Source organism: Mauremys mutica, chromosome 13 (genome assembly GCF_020497125.1).
Source record: "Mauremys mutica isolate MM-2020 ecotype Southern chromosome 13, ASM2049712v1, whole genome shotgun sequence".
Taxonomy (NCBI): domain Eukaryota; kingdom Metazoa; phylum Chordata; order Testudines; family Geoemydidae; genus Mauremys; species Mauremys mutica.
Window position 1 is genome coordinate 42998344 of NC_059084.1, and position 18473 is coordinate 43016816.

Sequence of the window (18473 nt, forward strand, 5' to 3'; positions counted from 1 at the left end):
AGTCTTTATTTAGAGTTCAAGAGAGCTTACGGGACTTAGACGGGACATTTCTGTAGTTCAATACGGTTCCATGCTCTTGGTTCACCTATATTGGAACCTCAAACTCTTAACGATATGAGCCTTCCTCTGTTTATTGACAACTTCATTTTTCCACTGGAGAGATGCAGTGGCATGAGGTTACCTACTCCAGTTTCCCAGCAGTGTAACCGACAGCAGAACCTGACTGTGTGTACTCCTCCGTTAATATTTAATGGTTTTGTGTTGCTAGATACATATTATGGAAAAAGCGGAAGGAAGAAATGAAACCCTGATCGTGGAATTCATCCTCTTAGGATTTGGGAATGCCCCTGAAATTCAGCCCCTTCTCTTCCTGCTGTTTCTACTGATCTACATTGTAACCATGGTCGGGAACATCCTCATCATTATGCTCGTTGTGGTTGATCAGCACCTTCACACCCCCATGTACGTCTTCCTGGGGAACTTGGCCTGTTTGGAGATCTGCTACACCTCCACCATTCTGCCTAGGCTGCTGGCCAGTCTCCTGACTGGGGATGGAACCATTTCTGTTCAGTGCTGCCTTGTGCAAACATATTTTTTTGCTATCATAGCATCAACAGAAAATCTGCTGCTTGCGGCAATGTCTTACGATCGGTATTTAGCAATATGCAATCCACTCCGTTATGCTGCTCTGATGAATGGCAGGGTTTGTTTCCAGCTAGTGGCAGGGTCCTGGGTATATAGTTTTCTGGTCATTGGCACACTAAATTATTTCTTGTTTCCATTAACATTCTGTGGTTCCAAAGAAATTGACCATTTCTTTTGTGATTTTTCACCCATGATAAAGCTGTCTTGTGGTGACACCCAGATTCTGCAACTGGCGACATTTACTGTCTCTACCATTGGGACACTCTTGCCTTTGCTACTGACACTGACATCCTACATTTATATCATCACCGCCATTCTGAGAATCCCTTCCACCACAGGGAGACAAAAGGCCTTTTCCACCTGCTCCTCTCACCTCATCGTGGTGACAATTTTATACATGAGCGTGATTACTGTCTATGTGTTTCCAACAAGCAACACTCCCAAGGTCCTAAACAAAATATTCTCTCTTTTCTACACAGTTCTGACTCCCATGATCAACCCCGTTATCTACAGCCTGAGAAACAGTGAGGTCAAACAGTCCCTGAGAAAAACTATTCTGAATCGGATTGCTTTCAGAAACAGGCATAGAAGCTTAAAGGAAAATTTTTAGCCTATAGTAAATTAAAGATTAACTGATATAGTTTTTTAGACATGGCCATTTCATTCCTTCAGAAAAGGGTTACCCATTATTGACCTTACAATTTCTTTTTCTTTCTTTCTTTCTTTCTTTCTTTCTTTCTTTCTTTCTTTCTTTCTTTCTTTCTTTCTTTCTTTCTTTCTTTCTTTCTTTCTTTCTTTCTTTCTTTCTTTCTTTCTGTTACTCTGCTACTTTTTGAGCATGCATCTTTCATCACACTGGTCAGGCATGACTTGCCCTTGGTTAATCCATGTTTACTGTTCCTGATCACTTTCCTCTCTTCCAAGTGCTTCAAAATGCATTCCTTGAGGATCTGCTTCACAATTTTTCCAGGGTCTGAGGTGAGGCTGACCCGTCTGTAGTTCCCCGGATTCTCCTTCTTCCCTTTTTTAAAGATGTGAACGATATTTGCCTTTTTCCAGTCATCACTACAAGTTTTCAAAGATAATGGTTAATGGATCTGCAATCACATCAGTCAATTCCTTCAGCACCCTTGGATTCATTATCATAGAATCATAGAATATCAGGGTTGGAAGGGACCTCAAGAGGTCATCTATTTCAACTCCCTGCTCAAAGCAGGACCAGTTCCCAACTAAATCATCCCAGCCAGGGCTTTATCAAGCCTGACCTTCAAAACCTCTAATGAAGGAGATTCCACCACCTCCCTAGGTAACCCATTCCAGTGCTTCACCACTCTCTGAGTGAAAAAGTTTTTCCTAATATCCAACCTATCTATCCGCTCCCATGGACCTGTGCATGTCCAGCTGTTCTAAATAGTCCTTAACCTGTCCTTTCTTCACCGAGGGCTCTCACCTCCTCCCCATACTGTGCCACCCAGTGCAGCAGTGTGGGAGCTGACCTTGTCTAGCTGTTGTGAGACATTCTGCAGCCCGCCAGCCTAGACTTATGCCTCTCTGTTTTAGGAAGCAGCCTGCTTTGTCTCTCAGTTTTTGTGTTCTTGCATCTTATGGGTCTTAATTCAAAGAAATAAAGTAATGGTACATTGCAACATTTGCCTGTATTTTCACTCTGCCTCCTCTCCTCTTAATTTTAATATCCTATATCTGCATCATCTCCCCCCATCCTATGAATACCTTCCACCACTGGCAGAAAAAAGGCCTTTCCCACCTGCTTCTCTCACCTCATCTTTGTTACATTATTCTATGAGACTTTGATTATTGTCTAAATGTTACCAAAGTCCAAAACACTGAGAGACCTGAACAAAGGGTTCTGTCCCTTCTACACAGTCCTGACTCCCTTAGTCAATCCCCTCATTTATAGCCTGCGAAATACCAATATTAAGTAGGCCCTGAGAAATTCTGTGGGTAAACTGCACATGAATTCAGAGAATCCAAGTAATTTTTTTTTCAATGTAAAGGAATGTAGGATAAATTCTGCTGGTTTAATGAGTCAGAGGGGTATAGATTAGAGGCTTCTGACTTCTTTGTTTTCCTCTTTTTTAATCAGGCTGTGGTGATAGAAACTGAGGATGATAGGAGTGGTTTGTTTCATGAAGATCTGTCAATACACAATAAACTACAGCATGCAGATCTCCACATCTGGAACTGTCCGAGTTAGCTGAGAAAATCAGTGTGTAGCAATGAAAAAGAGCATCATTATTTTGGGTAGATTGTTTTTGAATATGGGTTTCTAAGCTAATTTTCACAGCCAAATAAAAAAATAGGAACCTAAATATCATGAATCAAGGATTGAAAATTTTGGCCCAAGTTATTCTTTCTTTCATTCTTTCTTTCTTCTAGGAACACTTGTATCTATCACTTCAGCATAGATTCAGTACACTCATATTTTCAATTAAGGATAGGCAAAAATTCCCCTTTTCCTCCCTCCAACAGAGGTGCAACTTGAACCAGGAATCTGTGACATCCCAGCTGTGTACCCTAACCACTAGGCTAAAAGTGACAAGCGAGTCCTTACTTCCACATCAGTCTTTTTCTGTGAGCTCACCTACCAGATTGGACCCCTCAGGTGAGTTAGGTGGAGAGACTCTGGGATGTATGTGTCCAGACGCCTGGTCTCAGGCTGCAGTGCGCCTGCCCAGAGACAGAACTCTAAGCCCGCTAAGGAATTTGACTACAAAAAGTAGGCTCCAAGTTGAGTTTCGATGCCTATAGACTTCAGAAACAGCTGCGTAGATGTTTAGAGAATCCCACTGAGGCAGGATTCTGGGATTTAGGCACCTATAGTGGTTAGGAGCCAAAGTCCATTTTTTGTATCTTGTCCCAGGCTGCTTTTGAATATCTCACTAGGTTCCTATCTGCATTTTTAGGCAAATAAATACCATTAAAACTCTGGCTCGGAGTGTTTGGAAATAAAGGACCAGGACTCTACATCCAGCTCTCCAGCTATGTTTGTGTCTTTTTACAGTCTCTGCTGTATCTGTTATCAGAACCAAGCTCAGTATTTCAGTGATAAAAACTCACTTTTTCAGATGAACCCCTGGTGTAACCAGTGAAAACAAAGGAGTTACACCAGGGAACAATTTGGACTTTGCTGTTGAAAACCCATTGCAACTTAACGGCAATATTTCAGAGGAAATGACACAATCAATGTTGCTGTTAATTAATACCTAAATGTCCTAACTGCAAACCCTCCATTACCAATGGGATATATTAGTGAAGACACAGTTTAAAGTCCATCAAGGTGTGTTGTGTTTCTATGTCAGTTATTTAATTTTTTTTTTTTTGCACCGCATGAGGCAGCAGAAAACCTGGAGCCGGCCCTGGTCCTAAGTGCAGAACTCTGCACTTGTCTTTGTTGAACCTCATCAGGTTTCTTTTGGCCCAGTCCTCTAATTTGTTAATCACACCCACACTTCCTTCATGTCCCAGGTATCCTCATGGAGTTGATCACATCACTGTACTGAACTGTGCAATAGAAATGAAGTCTGGATTCTGTGAGGTGAAGGGAAATCACTGATTGTCTTACAGGGCTGGGGCCCAAAGAACTCTCACCTGGTATAAGCTGAGGCAGGGCACAAAGACTTCCATGGAGCTATGGAGACTTATCAAAGCAGAAGAGGTAGCCCTTTCGCTAAACACAAAGCAACATCCCCTCTGCTTTTCAGAAATATTTGATTTCTTTCTTTCTTTCTTTCTTTCTTTCTTTCTTTCTTCTGTACAGAGAACTTCAAAAGCAGATTCCCCCCCAGATTACAGTGAATATACAGCAAGGATACCGCACCTTCCTCTCTACCCCTTCCCACAGACATTGATGTGTTTCTTGCGATTAACATCCATTCTTCACACTCAATCCTCTGTGCTTTTCCACCTAATGCTGTAAAACGATGATACGCTTCCCAATTCCTTCAATTTTTTGCTTTTATACATTTCCTTGGCTGTTGCAATTGATCTGCAAAGGGATTTATTTGTCAGAGCTGTTTGAAGATATTTAGCCCACTTGCTTTACTGAAAGTTCCCTTGGAGTCTTTCTTTCTTATATTTGTCTGTATCTCGTACCCAGTGTGTCCTCGGGTGGCTAGTGAGAGTTCATAGATCGCAATTATTCCTTTGAGGTCAAGGAAAGGAGAGCTGAACTAGGTGGCCCATGCTAGGAGATTCCCTATACAGCTACAATTCACATAAAGTAGGATAAAAAATAGAAAAAGTAATACATTTATAGAAAGTGCAAATAAATTTAAAATAGTAATAAATAAATATTAACAGACTTAAAAATAAAATAATAAAAACTGAAAAATAAAGTAATAAAAATTGTAAAATAGAAAAAAACAATAAAAATGGAAAATAAAATGAAATAAATCTTAAAATATATAAACGAGAATAAAATAAAACAGGACATGCAAGTAAAATATAATAAAAAGTAAAAAAATATAAATATTAAGAAAAACACACAAAAAAGAGAAAAAAAAAAGTAAAAAAAAAAGTAACATTTTAAAATGAAGGGTGAGAGTCCATGAGGCTTGTGCTCCTCTATCACAGGTGAGGAGCTTTGGTGTGTGCGCCATCCTGAGAATTTTGTGCACCATAGAGAATCAAAAGGTCTTTTCTACCTGCTCCTCTCACCTCATGATTGTTACAACTATGCAGGAATGGGAACCCTGTGTACCCTAAAGGACTCCTGAACAATCTCTTAGAATGCCCCATATGGGTGAGGAAACTCAGGCAGGGAAATGCATGTAAGTGTTTCATTGTTTTCTCTACCACAGTGTATTTTTGTGCAACCTATGTAAAGAATAATTGTGTTTAGAAACTTTTGCAAAGCCTGTGCAACTCTTTGCTTCAGCTGTCACCTGTCTCTGGAGATATCCGTAAACTCAGAGTTGCTACGTGGGTGGAGTTCTGGGATGAGGGGTGCTTGCCCACCCTTGGTTCCAAACAAACCCATTTTTCTCTGGATTTTTTTTATTTAGCCACTGAAACAAAAATGTAATTTTTTGCTCAGTTCTAATCGTAAAGCACCTAATATTTCTAAAGACCTGGTGATACATGGCTGATGAATAAAACACCAACTGGCACTTTGATGATTTAGGCAAATATGGATTATCCAAACCATCTGTACATTAGTGTACATTAAGCACAAATAATATAGCGGTTATATAGTTTAAATTGGCCTACACTTTAACTCGACTCCTATTCTCTTATGATAAGTATTCCATAACTCCTTGAATTATCTTATGTCAGTTTTGGCTGAAGTAGACTGGACAGTTGTCCAAAACAGGACAGATGATTATTTTATTATAGCGACAGGTAGGAAATTGTTTTCACAGGCATGTACTGGAATAACCCAAAGAGGACAAAACATGTGATTGTACTGCCCTATGAGAGGCCTAGCAGGTGCTTTCATGACCCTTTGGTGCTTGAAATTCATCTGTTCAGACCAAGGAGAGAAGAGGTACAGCATGGTAAAAGAAAATAAGGTATAGCTCTGATTAGTTTCAGATGAGGTACCCAGCATCTGTTACTTGTAAACAGGACACGTATACAAAGATGGGTATAGCAGTATAAATTTGGGAGTTCACCTTCTCCATCAGGTGAATGTAACATGACAGCAAGTGATGGCTTCCTTGGAGTTTGGTGTCACACAGAACCTTTTCCCTGTACTTTATTATTACTGGTTTATAGCAATACACTTGACTGACATTGATTAATTGGTCTCCTGAATATAATTTTAATGAACCAAAGTAAGTGAAACAATTGATTATATTATAAATAAACACTAAGAAACATTGCACTGGTTTCAATATAATGAAAGAGCAAATGGTGTTGGTTGACCTGGTTTGTGAATGTCATCAGATCACTACCTCCCCACGAATCAACTTCCTATCACGCTATCATGGCAGTGCTTTAACATGACTATGTAGTCGTGGCACCAAAGCTGGGAGAGAGCTCTGCCAGCAGTGTAAAAAAAACACTCCCATGAGGGGAGTAGCTACCAGCACTGGTGCATTGTTGTGACGGGATCCCCCTGGGGTGCAGCCTGGGACTGTGGAACCACTGTTCCCCTTGAATATTCTCTCGCCTGGGCTGTCTCTCACAATGCCGTGCTAGTGATCAGCAGCAAGCCCCTCCAGGCGCGGTGATCGCTCAGCACAACAGCATGTGGAGTCCTACACCCAGGTAGATTACATGAATGCTCCCGGAGCCACTAATGCATCTCATAGAGAAAGGCACCAGAGCCAAATCCCCCCAGCTCCCAGCACCATACCCCAGGAATATACCATCTTGCACTGCTCAAAGCCAATTAAAATGATTAGGGGTTTGGAACAGGTCCCATATGAGGGGAGATTAAAGAGGCTGGGACTTTTCAGCTTGGAAAAGAGGAGACTAAGGGGGGATATGATAGAGGTATATAAAATCACGAGTGGTGTGGAGAAAATGAAAAAGGAAAAGTTCTTCTTCACACAGCACACAGTCAACCTGTGGAACTCCTTGCCTGAGGCGGTTGTGAAGGTTTGGACTATCACAGGGTTTAAAAGAGAACTGGATAAATTCATGAAGTTTAAGTCCATTAATGGCTGTTAGCCAGGATGAGTAAGGAATGGTGTCCCTAGCCCCTGTTTGTCAGAGGGTGCATATGAATGGTAGGAGAGAGATCACTTGATGATTACCTGTTGGGGGGCACCTGCCATTGGCCACTGTTGGTAGACAGGATACTGGGCTAGATGGACCTTTGGTCTGACTCAATATGGCCATTCTCATGTTCCTGTGTTCTTGTGTCTTCTTCTGAGTGACTTGGTTCCTTGCAGCATAGCTGGGGGCAGGAGAAAGGCCCAGTATGTGTCCACTACACCTGTTTTATAACCCCACTCCGTGTGCTTGGGCAGCACAAGTCCAGGCATGTCTGGGGGCATTTCTGAGCAACTCAGCAAAGTTGAGCAATTCCCCTGGTGTGGCCTCATTCAGCTGAGTCATTGCATTGTAGCTTTCTTACTGGACAATGGCTATTGATGGGTTGTTTGACACCCCACCCGGGCGTTGGTTACGTTTCTTGCTCTTGCCTCTGGGAAGCTAATATCTGGCTGATTGCCCAACTAACAGTATATTTTAATGACAACCATAAAAAGCAATTCTCATAACTTCATATGCATTAATGATATACACATATGGTTAGAGAAATGACTTTCAGCAGATCTTTCCCCTGATACCTTACATGGGATGCCTTATAAGTAAGATTAAGATTATATAAAAATGAAGAATATGGGGTTACAGTATGCTCCTCCCAAGGTATGGAATGTCACAATTATTGACACTGTTTTTTCACACCCCTAAGTGAGAAAGTTGCAGTGCTGTAAAGTGGCAGCGTAACCAAGGCCTCAGTCATTTGTTACAAGGGGGTTTGTGTCAGGCCCCGTATGGGGCAAAGGCAACAGTTATTTTCTTCATGTCTGATTTGGGCTACGTTCACGTTTTACAGAACAATAATCCACCTCCACCTTTCCCATCCCACATCCACACTATAGTCCCTCACTATGTGGGTGAAGGAGCCCCTGCTCTTTCAGCAAAGACCAGAAGGATGGGTGTAAATTAGGCCATTTGGCATCAAAGTGGGGATTTTCAAAAGAGCATAGAAAAGTTAGGTTCCCAACACTCTTTGACATTCAAAGGCAGTTGGATGCCTAATTCCCTTAGGGTCCTGCAAAAACCACAGCCAATGTTATCAAGGAATTAAAACTTTGTTCAGATGGCAGCTTAGGGGTCTTCTTGGCCTGCTCTTTGGATTTCCAGCTCCAGAGATCAGACTAACCTGGGAGCTTTATCCAAGATTTTTTTTTTCACTTGGGAGCATTTAATTTTCTTCTTCCTATAAAAATGAATTGATATAGGTTCCTTTTTTCCTATTATTCTAGAAGATCTGCTCATCTAATATATGATATGAACACAGATTTCCATTGAGATCAGAAGTTCCGTCTGCATTAATTTCCTTGGAAATTAGACATTCCCTTTCCCCCCACCCCCTTTGTCTTTTGGGGCAACAGTTCTCCTGTCTCCATTATTTTTCCTCTGGATTCAGTTGTTTTCCATGACTTCTCTTTTGAGGTTAGTAATAGGACTGTCCTTGTACCATTGTTTTTCCTTTCCAAACCCAAATATTAACTTTCCTCTAGGCAATAATTTCAAATTCCCACCAGCAGAAATATGAGGGGAGATTACATCATCTCATCGGAAGGAGAAATGACCAACCAGGAGACAAATTAATTTCTGTGAAAGGGAATAATAACAAAAGACACTAAAAAGCACTCTAAGATCCGGGCATACAGAAAGGAACCCAAAGCTCAGTTTCCTGAAATAATTGAAGAGTGTCTATAGTAGAAGAGAATGGAAAACGTAGTGCAAAGATTGCAATCTTATCTCAGAAAATCTGAAGGAAGGGTTAGGGTAAGGATGCAGCTAGTAATAGATCATCAGTGTGAAAGGTAAAACAGCACAATAAAAATGAAATAATCTCATTTAGAAAAGAAAAAAAAAACCTTGCTCAGGCACCCCCCATATAAAACAGAAAGGGATTGCTTATTCAATCCCGGGGGATAGTAAATGAAGATACATGTTGTAACACTGCCCACCATATTCTTTCAAGTGATATTATTAAGATATGATTATAGCATAATTATTATGCCTTTTGTGCAAGACGGGTCATGTAAACTGTCATTGGAAAAGTTATGATTTCCTGAATATGATTTTCCTGTTTCTATGTATGTGTCATTTTTGTATTTCAAGTTATGAATATTGACTATATATCTGTTTCAAATGTAGTGGGTAACTCCCACTAGACAAGATTCTAACAGTCTAGATAGTTGGTTGGGAAGGGTCTATTCAGGCTAATGACCCATGAGGGAAAACAATAAGCATGAAGAGAAGCTTTTCTCCCACCTGGTGAGTCTTCCTAAGAACACTCCATAGAGCCTGAAATTAATGGTTGCTATGACTCTACAAGGGCAGGTGACCAGGCCACATGACTCTGGACACCATCTTGGGATCTCTGTATTTTTCCACAAACTGTTCTGGGAACCAAGTTTTGAAACAAAGGGTTACCACCCTATGCTAAAGCTATATAACACAGGGAGTGATATCCTTGGTTCTTCTTTGCTCCTCGCACAAGAAGACAGCTGGAAACACCTGAGGAACAAAGACTGAACTGGGGGAAGTGCTGGAACCAGGCTAAAGCACTTTCTAGCCTGTGTATGGAAACCTGAGAAACCCAAGCAGCAAAGCAAATGCAGCTTGTGCCTTGAGAATCTGCCAGACTGCTGGTCAGGGTGAGAAACTGCTCATTCATAGTCAACCTAACCAGTTTGTTTCTCTTAGTTTGAGATTTTATTTATTTGCTGGTAATCTCCTTTGGTCTGTTTGCTGTCCCTTATAATCACTTACAGTCTATCTTTTGTAGTTTATCAACATGTTTGTAGTTTCACCTAAACCAGTGTGCCTTTAAGTGAAGTGTCTGGGGAAAAATCTCAGCTGGGTTAGCACAACTGTGCATATTTCTCTCCACAATGAACTGAGAAGTGAACTGGGTAACAAATTTGTACAGGTCAGTGTTTTGACCAGGGCAGAGTGGTACAGCTCTGGGGTCTTTAGGCTGGGGACCTGGTGGTTATCTTGACTGTAGCTTCTCTATTGTTGGTTTATGCAGTGGCTGGTCAGAGAACTGCATGTAACTGCAACTGGATGTGTCCCTACCAGTGTGAATGCTGGAGGAAATGTAGGACCAAGAGTGAGCCTGAAGCTTGCCACAGCAGCACAGTGTGAGAGGGAGCCCAGACTGGTGGGGCAGAGTGCTCCGGGGAACTCCAGTTCCAAGTAGCACCTCAGGGGGAACCCATCACAGATGGGTTATAACAAAACCTGCCTAAGAAAGAGCAATGAATGACTCTCAGATTTAGAATTTAAGAATTCTATATCTGAATGGCCATACTGGGTCAGACTAACGGTCCATCTAGCCCAGTATCCTGTCTTCTCATAGAGGCCAGTGCCAAGTGCTTCAGAGGGAATGAATGGAACAGGTAATCATCAAGTGATCCATTCCCTGTCACCCATTCTCTTTTTCCTGTATCATATTATTACTGGTTTATAGAAATAAACTTGACCGCCATTGATTATTTGGTCTGTTGAATATTTTTTATAATGAACCAAAGTGGGTGAAACAATGTACTATACAATTCATCAACACTACGTAACATTGCATTGGTGGTAATATAATTAGAGAGAGAATGGTATCTGTTGGACTGGTTTGTGCACATCATCAGATCAATTCTTAACCAAGGGTCAACTCCCCATCCCCACCCAGCCCCCTACTGTGTAAGTTGTCATCCTGTTACTAGATTCAAAAGAGAGGCCAAACCATTCTTTAGCTCACTATAGCTCCAATGCTCCAACATCTTGTATCTTACAATCATGAGCCAGATTCAAAGTCCTTTCTACTTAAGGGAAAGACTCTCAGTCATTGACTACAAGAACTGGAATGGATTACCTAGGGAAGTGGTGGAATCTCCTTCCTTAGACGTTTTTAAGGTCAGGCTTGACAAAGCCCTGGCTGGGATGATTTAGTTGGGTTTGGTCCTGCTTTGAGCAGGGGGTTGGACTAGATGACCTCCTTAGGTCCTTTCCAACCCTGAGATTCTATGATTCTATGATTCTACAAGGGGTTTTGTTTCAGTCTCCAAACGAGGCAAAGGGAACAGTTATTTTCTCCACTTCTGATATGGGCTTTGATCCATGTCTCCACTGCCCACTGTCAAAATAAACAGCCGCAAACGACATTCCTGTTCACAATATAGCAATCCACCTCCACCTTTCCCATCCAACATATACAACATATTCCCTCACGCCAATATTCCTTTTAATTTCTTCCATCCATGTTTGGAATTAATTTTGTTATGTGCACCAACAACGAGTTAACATGAGGATGTGCACCACCAGTGGAAACAAAAAGCCTAGCTATAATATATATATTTTTAAAAGTTACCATATGGATAATTACTGCATTCAGGACAGGTTATGCATTTTAGAACTCAGTGCTCAAAGAATTCAATTTAAGAATAATAGTGAAATAAAATTATGAAATGCATAGACCATTCAAAAAGTACAACAACTGCACTTTGAAAGCATAAAATTAAAAGAATATACATGCATTGCAGGAACTAACAACAACACGTGCCGGGAGCTGAGTGTGAAAGAGACTGTCTGTGTGTGTGTGTGTGTATGTATGAGTCAGAGAGCATGTGATTGTGTGTGAGACACAGAGACTGTGTGTGTAAGTGTGAGACAAAGAGTGTGTATGTGTGTGAGAGAGACAAATGGTGTGTATGTGTGAGAGATATAGAGACAGAATGTGCATGCTGGCTGCTGGGGAAGTGTATGAGAGATCACGCGCTGTCTCTTTAAGGCACTCCCACCAATTAGCTCACACTGAGATCTCTTTCTCCTGAGCCATGTCACCCGTCCTCTGCTGTGCGTAGATGGGGTACATGGGCAGAGGGCAGGTGGGGGAGGGGAACAACCCCACCCCCTCCCCGTTTTGCACAGCAAGCGGGAGTTTCCCAGGAGCTACTAGCCAGGGACTCCAAGGCAGAGGGCAGGAGCAACACAGCAGCAGAGCAGTGGAGGTGGGGGCAACTGAACACATGCCACCCCGTGCTGCTCTGTGTTGTTCATGAGGCAGCTTCGGGGACTTCTTGGCCTGCGTTTCAAGTTCCAGGTCCAGAGATCAGACTGTCCTGGGAGCTTTATCAAGAATTTTTTAAGTTGGCAGCATTTAATTTTCTTCTTCCTATAAAATAGAATTGATATTCGTTCCTTCTTTCTAGTATTCTAGCAGATCTACTCCTCTCATATACCCGATGAACAGAGATTTCCACTGAGATCTGTCTGCATTAATTTCCTTTGAAATGAGACATTCCTTTTTTTCTGTTCCTTTGTCTTTGAGGTCAACGGTTCTCCTGTCTTCATTATTTTCCCTTTGGAATCAGTTGTTTTCCATGACTTCCCCTTTGAGGTTAGTAATAGGAATGTCTTTGTACCATTGTTTTTCCTTTCTAAAAACTAATATTAACTTTCCTCTAGGCAATAATTTCAGATTCCCATCAGCAGAAATAGCTGGGGAGATTACATCATCTCATCTGAAGGAGAAATTACCAACCAGGAGACACATTAATTTCTGTGAAAGGGAATAATAAAAATAAATAAATAAACCAAGAATCACTGTAAGATGTGGGCAGCCAGACAGGGCCGCCCGGGTGCGGGGTCAAGTGGGGCAATTTGCCCCAGGCCCCGGGCCCCACAGGGGCCCCACGAGCCCTGGCCCAGCACCGGTTCGGGTCTTTGGTGGCATTTTGGTGGTGGGGAGCCCTTCAGTGCTGCTGAAGACATGGAGCAACTGAGGGGCCCCCAGCTACCGAAATGCCGCCGAAGACCCGGACTGCCGCCTAATGAGTACAAGTGCCGCAGCTCCCACACTTTGTGCCAGGCCCCATGAATACTCTGGATGGCCCTGCAGCCAGATAGGAACCCAAAACTCAGTTTACTGAGATAATTGAAGAGTATCAGTAGTAGAAGAGACTGGAAAAGGTAGTGCAAAGGCTATAATCTTATCTCAGAAAATCTGAAGGAAGTGTTAGGGTAAGGTTGCAGCTGATACTAGATCCTCAGCGTGAAAGTTAAAGCAGCACAGGAAAAAATGAAATAATCTCATTTAGAAAAGAAAAATACTTGCTCAGACACCCCCCATATAGAACAGAAAAGCGTTGCTTGTTCAATCCAGGGGGAAAGGAAATAAAGGTAGATGAATTATAGCAAAACAAGCCCCCAAAAGAGCAATGAATGGCTGTCAGATTTGGAACATAAAAACAGCCATGCTGGGTCAGACCAAAGGTCCATCTACCCCAGTATCCTGTCTTCCATCAGTGGCCAATGCCAAGTGCTTCACTGGGAATGAACAGAACAGCTGATCATCAAGTGCCCCAATCCCTCTCACCTATTTCCAGGTTTTGGTAAACGGAGACTAGGGACACCATCCCTATCCATCCTGTCTAACAGCCATTGATGGACCTATCCTCCAGGATTTTTTCTAGTTTATTGGCTCCTTGTGTGTGTGTATTTTATTTTTCACCATGAGTTTTATTGCTTGTTAAAATTTTGAAACAAAAATAAAGTCTCATTTCTCTGTGCATGAGTCTTTCTGCAATTCCATTTTTGTGTCACGTACACTTCTGTTGCACCAGTGTCAATGTACCATTGCCACTCCTGGTGTAGACATAGTTTATATGGGTGCATCATAAATTAGTGGATGAAGAGCTCAGAAGCTAGGATATATCACGAATTGATATATGAAGATATACCAAGTAATCCACATCTGGAGTAGTGCATCCAGTTTTGGGTCCTCCACTACAGAAAGGGTGTGGACAAATTGGAGAGAGTCCAGCGGAGGGCAACAAAAATTATTAGGGGGCTGGGACACATAATTTACAAGGAGAAGATGAGGGAACTGGGCATATTTAGTCTGCAGAAGAGAAGAGTGAGGGGGCTTTGATAGCAGCCTTCAACTACCTGAAGGGGGTGGTCCAAAGAGGATGGAACTCATCTTCTTCTCAGTGGCGGCAGATGACAGAACAAGGAGCAATGGTCTCAAGTTGCAGTGGGGAAGGTCTAGGTTGGATATTAGGAAACACTATTTCACTGGGAGGGTGGTGAAGCACTGGAATGGGTTACCTAGGGAGTTGGTGGAATCTCCATCCTTAGAGGTTTTTAAGGCCCGGATTGAGAACGCCCTGACTGGGATGATTTAGTTGGGGTTGGTCCTGCTTTCAGCATGGGGTTGGACTAGATGATCTCCTGAGGTCCCTTCCAACCCTAATCTTCTACGATTCTATGAGTCTAAGTGTGTAGGATAAAAAACAGGAAGAGATTTCAGAGTTATTGCGTTTGATACCTTTGCTTTAATAGCAAGGATTTGCTAATTCTCTTTAAACTTATCTATATTTTATTGCTCATAAAATTTTGAGAAATAAACTCTCTCTCTCCCTCTCTCTCCATATATTCACCTCATTCTCTCTATATATCTCCGTGACTCTCCTTTTTTTCATTTTTCTGCAGGCACATCATTCTGCCTTCTGGATAAAAATGACTTTCTACTTTCATTCCTGATGCCTTTTCATTTTTATTTCCTTTACATTTCCTTATACGGGATTGGATTCTGATTTCAGTAGCACTTGTGTAAATCCATATGATGCTGATGTAATTCACCCTGGTGTAAATGAGACCTGGAAACACCCATGGTGTGTGTTTAGGGATTTTTTGTTTGTTTGTTTATTTGTTTGTTTTTTTGGGTGGGGAGATGTACCTGTGGTTGAACTCGAAACATCTTTCATTTCCAATCTATTAATTTTTTATTGTGTCTTGTAGTTTTGTTGATGTGACACTGATGTAATAAAGATTCTTCAAAATTGGAGCTTAAAAGACTTTATTAAGAGTTCCAGAGAGCTTACAGGACTTACATGGGACATTTCTGTACTTCAATAGGGTTCCATGCTCTTGGTTCACCTATATTGGAAGCTCAACCTCTTAACGATATGAGTCTTCCTCTGTTTATTGACAACTTCATTTTTCCAGTGGAAAGATGCAGTGCTATGAGGTTACCTACTCCAGTTTCCCAGCAGTGTAACCGACAGCAGAACCTGACTGTGTGTTACTCCATTAATATTTAATGGTTTTGTGTTTCTAGATACATATTATGGAGAAAGCAGAAGGAAGAAATGAAACCCTGGTCATGGAATTCATCCTCTTAGGGTTTGGGAATGCCCCTGAACTTCAGCCCTTTCTCTTCCTGCTGTTTCTACTGATCTACATTGTGACCATGGTCGGAAAAATCCTCATCATTATGCTTGTTGTGGTTGATCAGCACCTTCACACCTCCATGTACTTCTTCCTGGGGAACTTGGCCTGCTTGGAGATCTCCTACACATCCACCATCCTGCCCAGGATGCTGGCCAATCTCCTGACTGGGGACAGAACCATTTCTGTTAAGGGCTGCCTTGTGCAAACATATTTTTTTGGTATGATAGCAATGACAGAAAATCTGCTGCTTGCAGCAATGTCTTACGATCGGTATTTAGCAATATGCAATCCACTCCGTTATGCTGCTCTGATGAATGGCAGGGTTTGTTTCCAGCTAGTGGCAGGATCCTGGGTATATAGTTTTCTGGTCATTGGCACACTAAATTATTTCTTGTTCAAATTAACATTCTGTGGTTCCAAAGAAATTGACCATTTCTTTTGTGATTTTTCACCCATGATAAAGCTGTCTTGTGGTGACACCCAGACACTGCAATTGGCGACATTTACTGTCGCTACCATTGGGACACTTGTGCCTTTGCTGCTGACACTGACATCCTACATTTATATCATCACCGCCATTCTGAGAATCCCTTCCACCACAGGGAGGCAAAAGGCCTTTTCCACCTGCTCCTCTCACCTCACTGTGGTGACAATTTTTTACATGAGCGTGATTACTGTCTATGTGTTTCCAACAAGTAACACTCCCAAGGTCCTACACAAAATATTCTCTGTCTTCTACACAGTTCTGACTCCCATGATCAACCCTGTTATCTACAGCCTGAGAAACAAGGAGGTCAAAGAGTCCCTGAGAAAAACTATTCTGAAATGGGTTGCTTTCAGAAACAGGCATAGAATCTTAAAGGGAAAATTTTATCTTGTATAAAATACAAATGCACTGATATAGCTTCTTAAACATGGCCCATTTCATTCCTTGTGAACAGGGTTACCCATTTCTTTCTTTCTTTCTTTCTTACTCTGCTACTTTTTGAGCATTCATCTTTCATACAATTCATGCACATTTCTTTATACAAAACTTAATATGTAAGAGACATTCTTTTTGAAAAGACACACGTTTCAGTAGAGCACTCTGCTTCAGTCATCCCTACATGAACACTAGTGCCCAAATTCTGCAAAGAGCTTAATATCTTCTGAGTGCTTCTGGGTCTCTTCCACACAGACTGATGCCAATGACATTCATTCTCCAGTGATTAGGATTGTCTGTTGTCAATTATGCCTCTGAAAAATAGGTCAACAATATTGACGCTGCAGTGAGTGAAGAAATTTGGTTGCTCAGTATTCTCTGGAGATCTGTAGCTGGGTAACCAAAACATGAAAGTCTGTGGAGGGTTGAGAGTCTCAGTGTCCTGCTATGTGAAATTTCCTGCCTATTCATCCATCTTTGTTGGGTGAAGGCCACATTAACATATCTATTTCTATATCGATTCTGATATCAATATAGATATTGATACCTATAAAATGCTAACAGAAGATGTCTGGCCAAAATTTTCAAAGCTCATAAGACCTGATTTCCCTCCCTCACCCAAATAAAGTGAATGAATTCAAACAAACAGGAAATGAGCACCGAAAAGCACTAGGCAACTTTGCCAGTCTCAACCTAAATGCTATCACATGGGCCTCCCTCACCTCACACAGTAACACACTATACACATACAAATATTTACTGCCAAGGTTTGACTAAAAAGTAAATTAAAGAATACATTTTCACTGAGTCTTCCTGGTATTTTTATTCTTCCTCCAAATTTTTGGACTCTGTTTTTTGCCAAAAAATATCATCGTTCCCCTGTTTTCCATTTAACTGTTTAGGTGCCTGTCATAAACAGATAGTTAAGGGTTAAGGTCTGTTTTACCTGTAAAGGGTTAACATGTAGTACCTGGTGACCACCTGACCAGAGGACCAATCAGAGATAAGATTTTTTCAAATCTCTGTGGAGGGAAGCCTTTGTCTGTGTGAGAACTGTTTTTGGATTTAACAGAGGACAGTCATGTCTCCAAATTCTCCTGGAGTAGTTTCTACTAATTAATAGTGAGTATTAATTAGAAAGGCGAATTAGTCTTATGATTTGATTTCTATATTTGCAATTGTGTGTTTGCTAAAGGAAATGCTTTATTCCTGTTTGCTGATATTGCTTTTACTGAGAAAAGGGGGAGAGGGGATTCTCTCCAGAGATTGATAAGGTTATACCCTATGAGTGTCCAGCTTGGGCTCATAGAGATTCTGTATTTTCTTTTTATTCTTTAATAAATTCTTTTCTTTTCTTTGGACTTGGTTAATTCCTTCCCTTGGGGAAATTCAGGGGAAGGGGAGGGGGAAGTGGGCTGCTTCCCTGTGTGTAGAGATTCAAGGTGTTTGAATCCAGGCATCTCTGTCTTCAGAGCAAGCTGGAGAGAGGGGGGAGGGGGAAGGTTCCTCCTCTGTGAATTGATCTGTGTTCCCAAGGGGGGAAACAGGGGTGTCCCGGCCCACGGAATTGACCGGGTGGTGGCAGCCGAAGGGGAGACCTACCCTAGGATTTTGGGGTGGGGGAAGACATGCGGGTCCTCACTTTGAAACCGCCCAGTTTCAAGTGAGGGTAGACTCCTGACATGGTGGCAGTGGTGTTTCGGACCCAGAGAGAGAGGCAAGGCTTTTCTACCAGAGGCACTCTGAGGCAGTTTCAGGGTTACAAGTATTTTCAGTTTTTTGCAGGGCTTTCTGTTACAAAGCCTCCGGTGGAGAGGTACTGGCGTCCATTGTGATACAAGGTACCACTCAGGATTCCTGAGGTGGAGGGAAGTGCTCGCCAAAGTACATTCCCATCCAACAGGAAAAGCAGGTTTGGGGGTTGCAGAGAGAAACCCTCCAGCCAGGTTTTTTTTTCTCCCTG

The 18473-nt window shown here is 41.8% G+C and overlaps 2 protein-coding genes across 2 annotated transcripts; both read left to right on the forward strand.

Annotated features, from left to right (window-relative positions):
- The first annotated feature begins 277 nt into the window (after positions 1-277).
- LOC123347390 (olfactory receptor 10A2-like) lies at positions 278-1255 on the forward strand. The gene has a single exon (XM_044984805.1). The coding sequence runs from the start codon at positions 278-280 to the stop codon at positions 1253-1255; it is 978 nt and encodes a 325-aa protein (XP_044840740.1).
- A 14229-nt stretch (positions 1256-15484) lies between these two features.
- Positions 15485-16471, forward strand: LOC123347391 (olfactory receptor 6F1-like). The gene has a single exon (XM_044984806.1). The coding sequence runs from the start codon at positions 15485-15487 to the stop codon at positions 16469-16471; it is 987 nt and encodes a 328-aa protein (XP_044840741.1).
- Positions 16472-18473: the final 2002 nt, after the last annotated feature.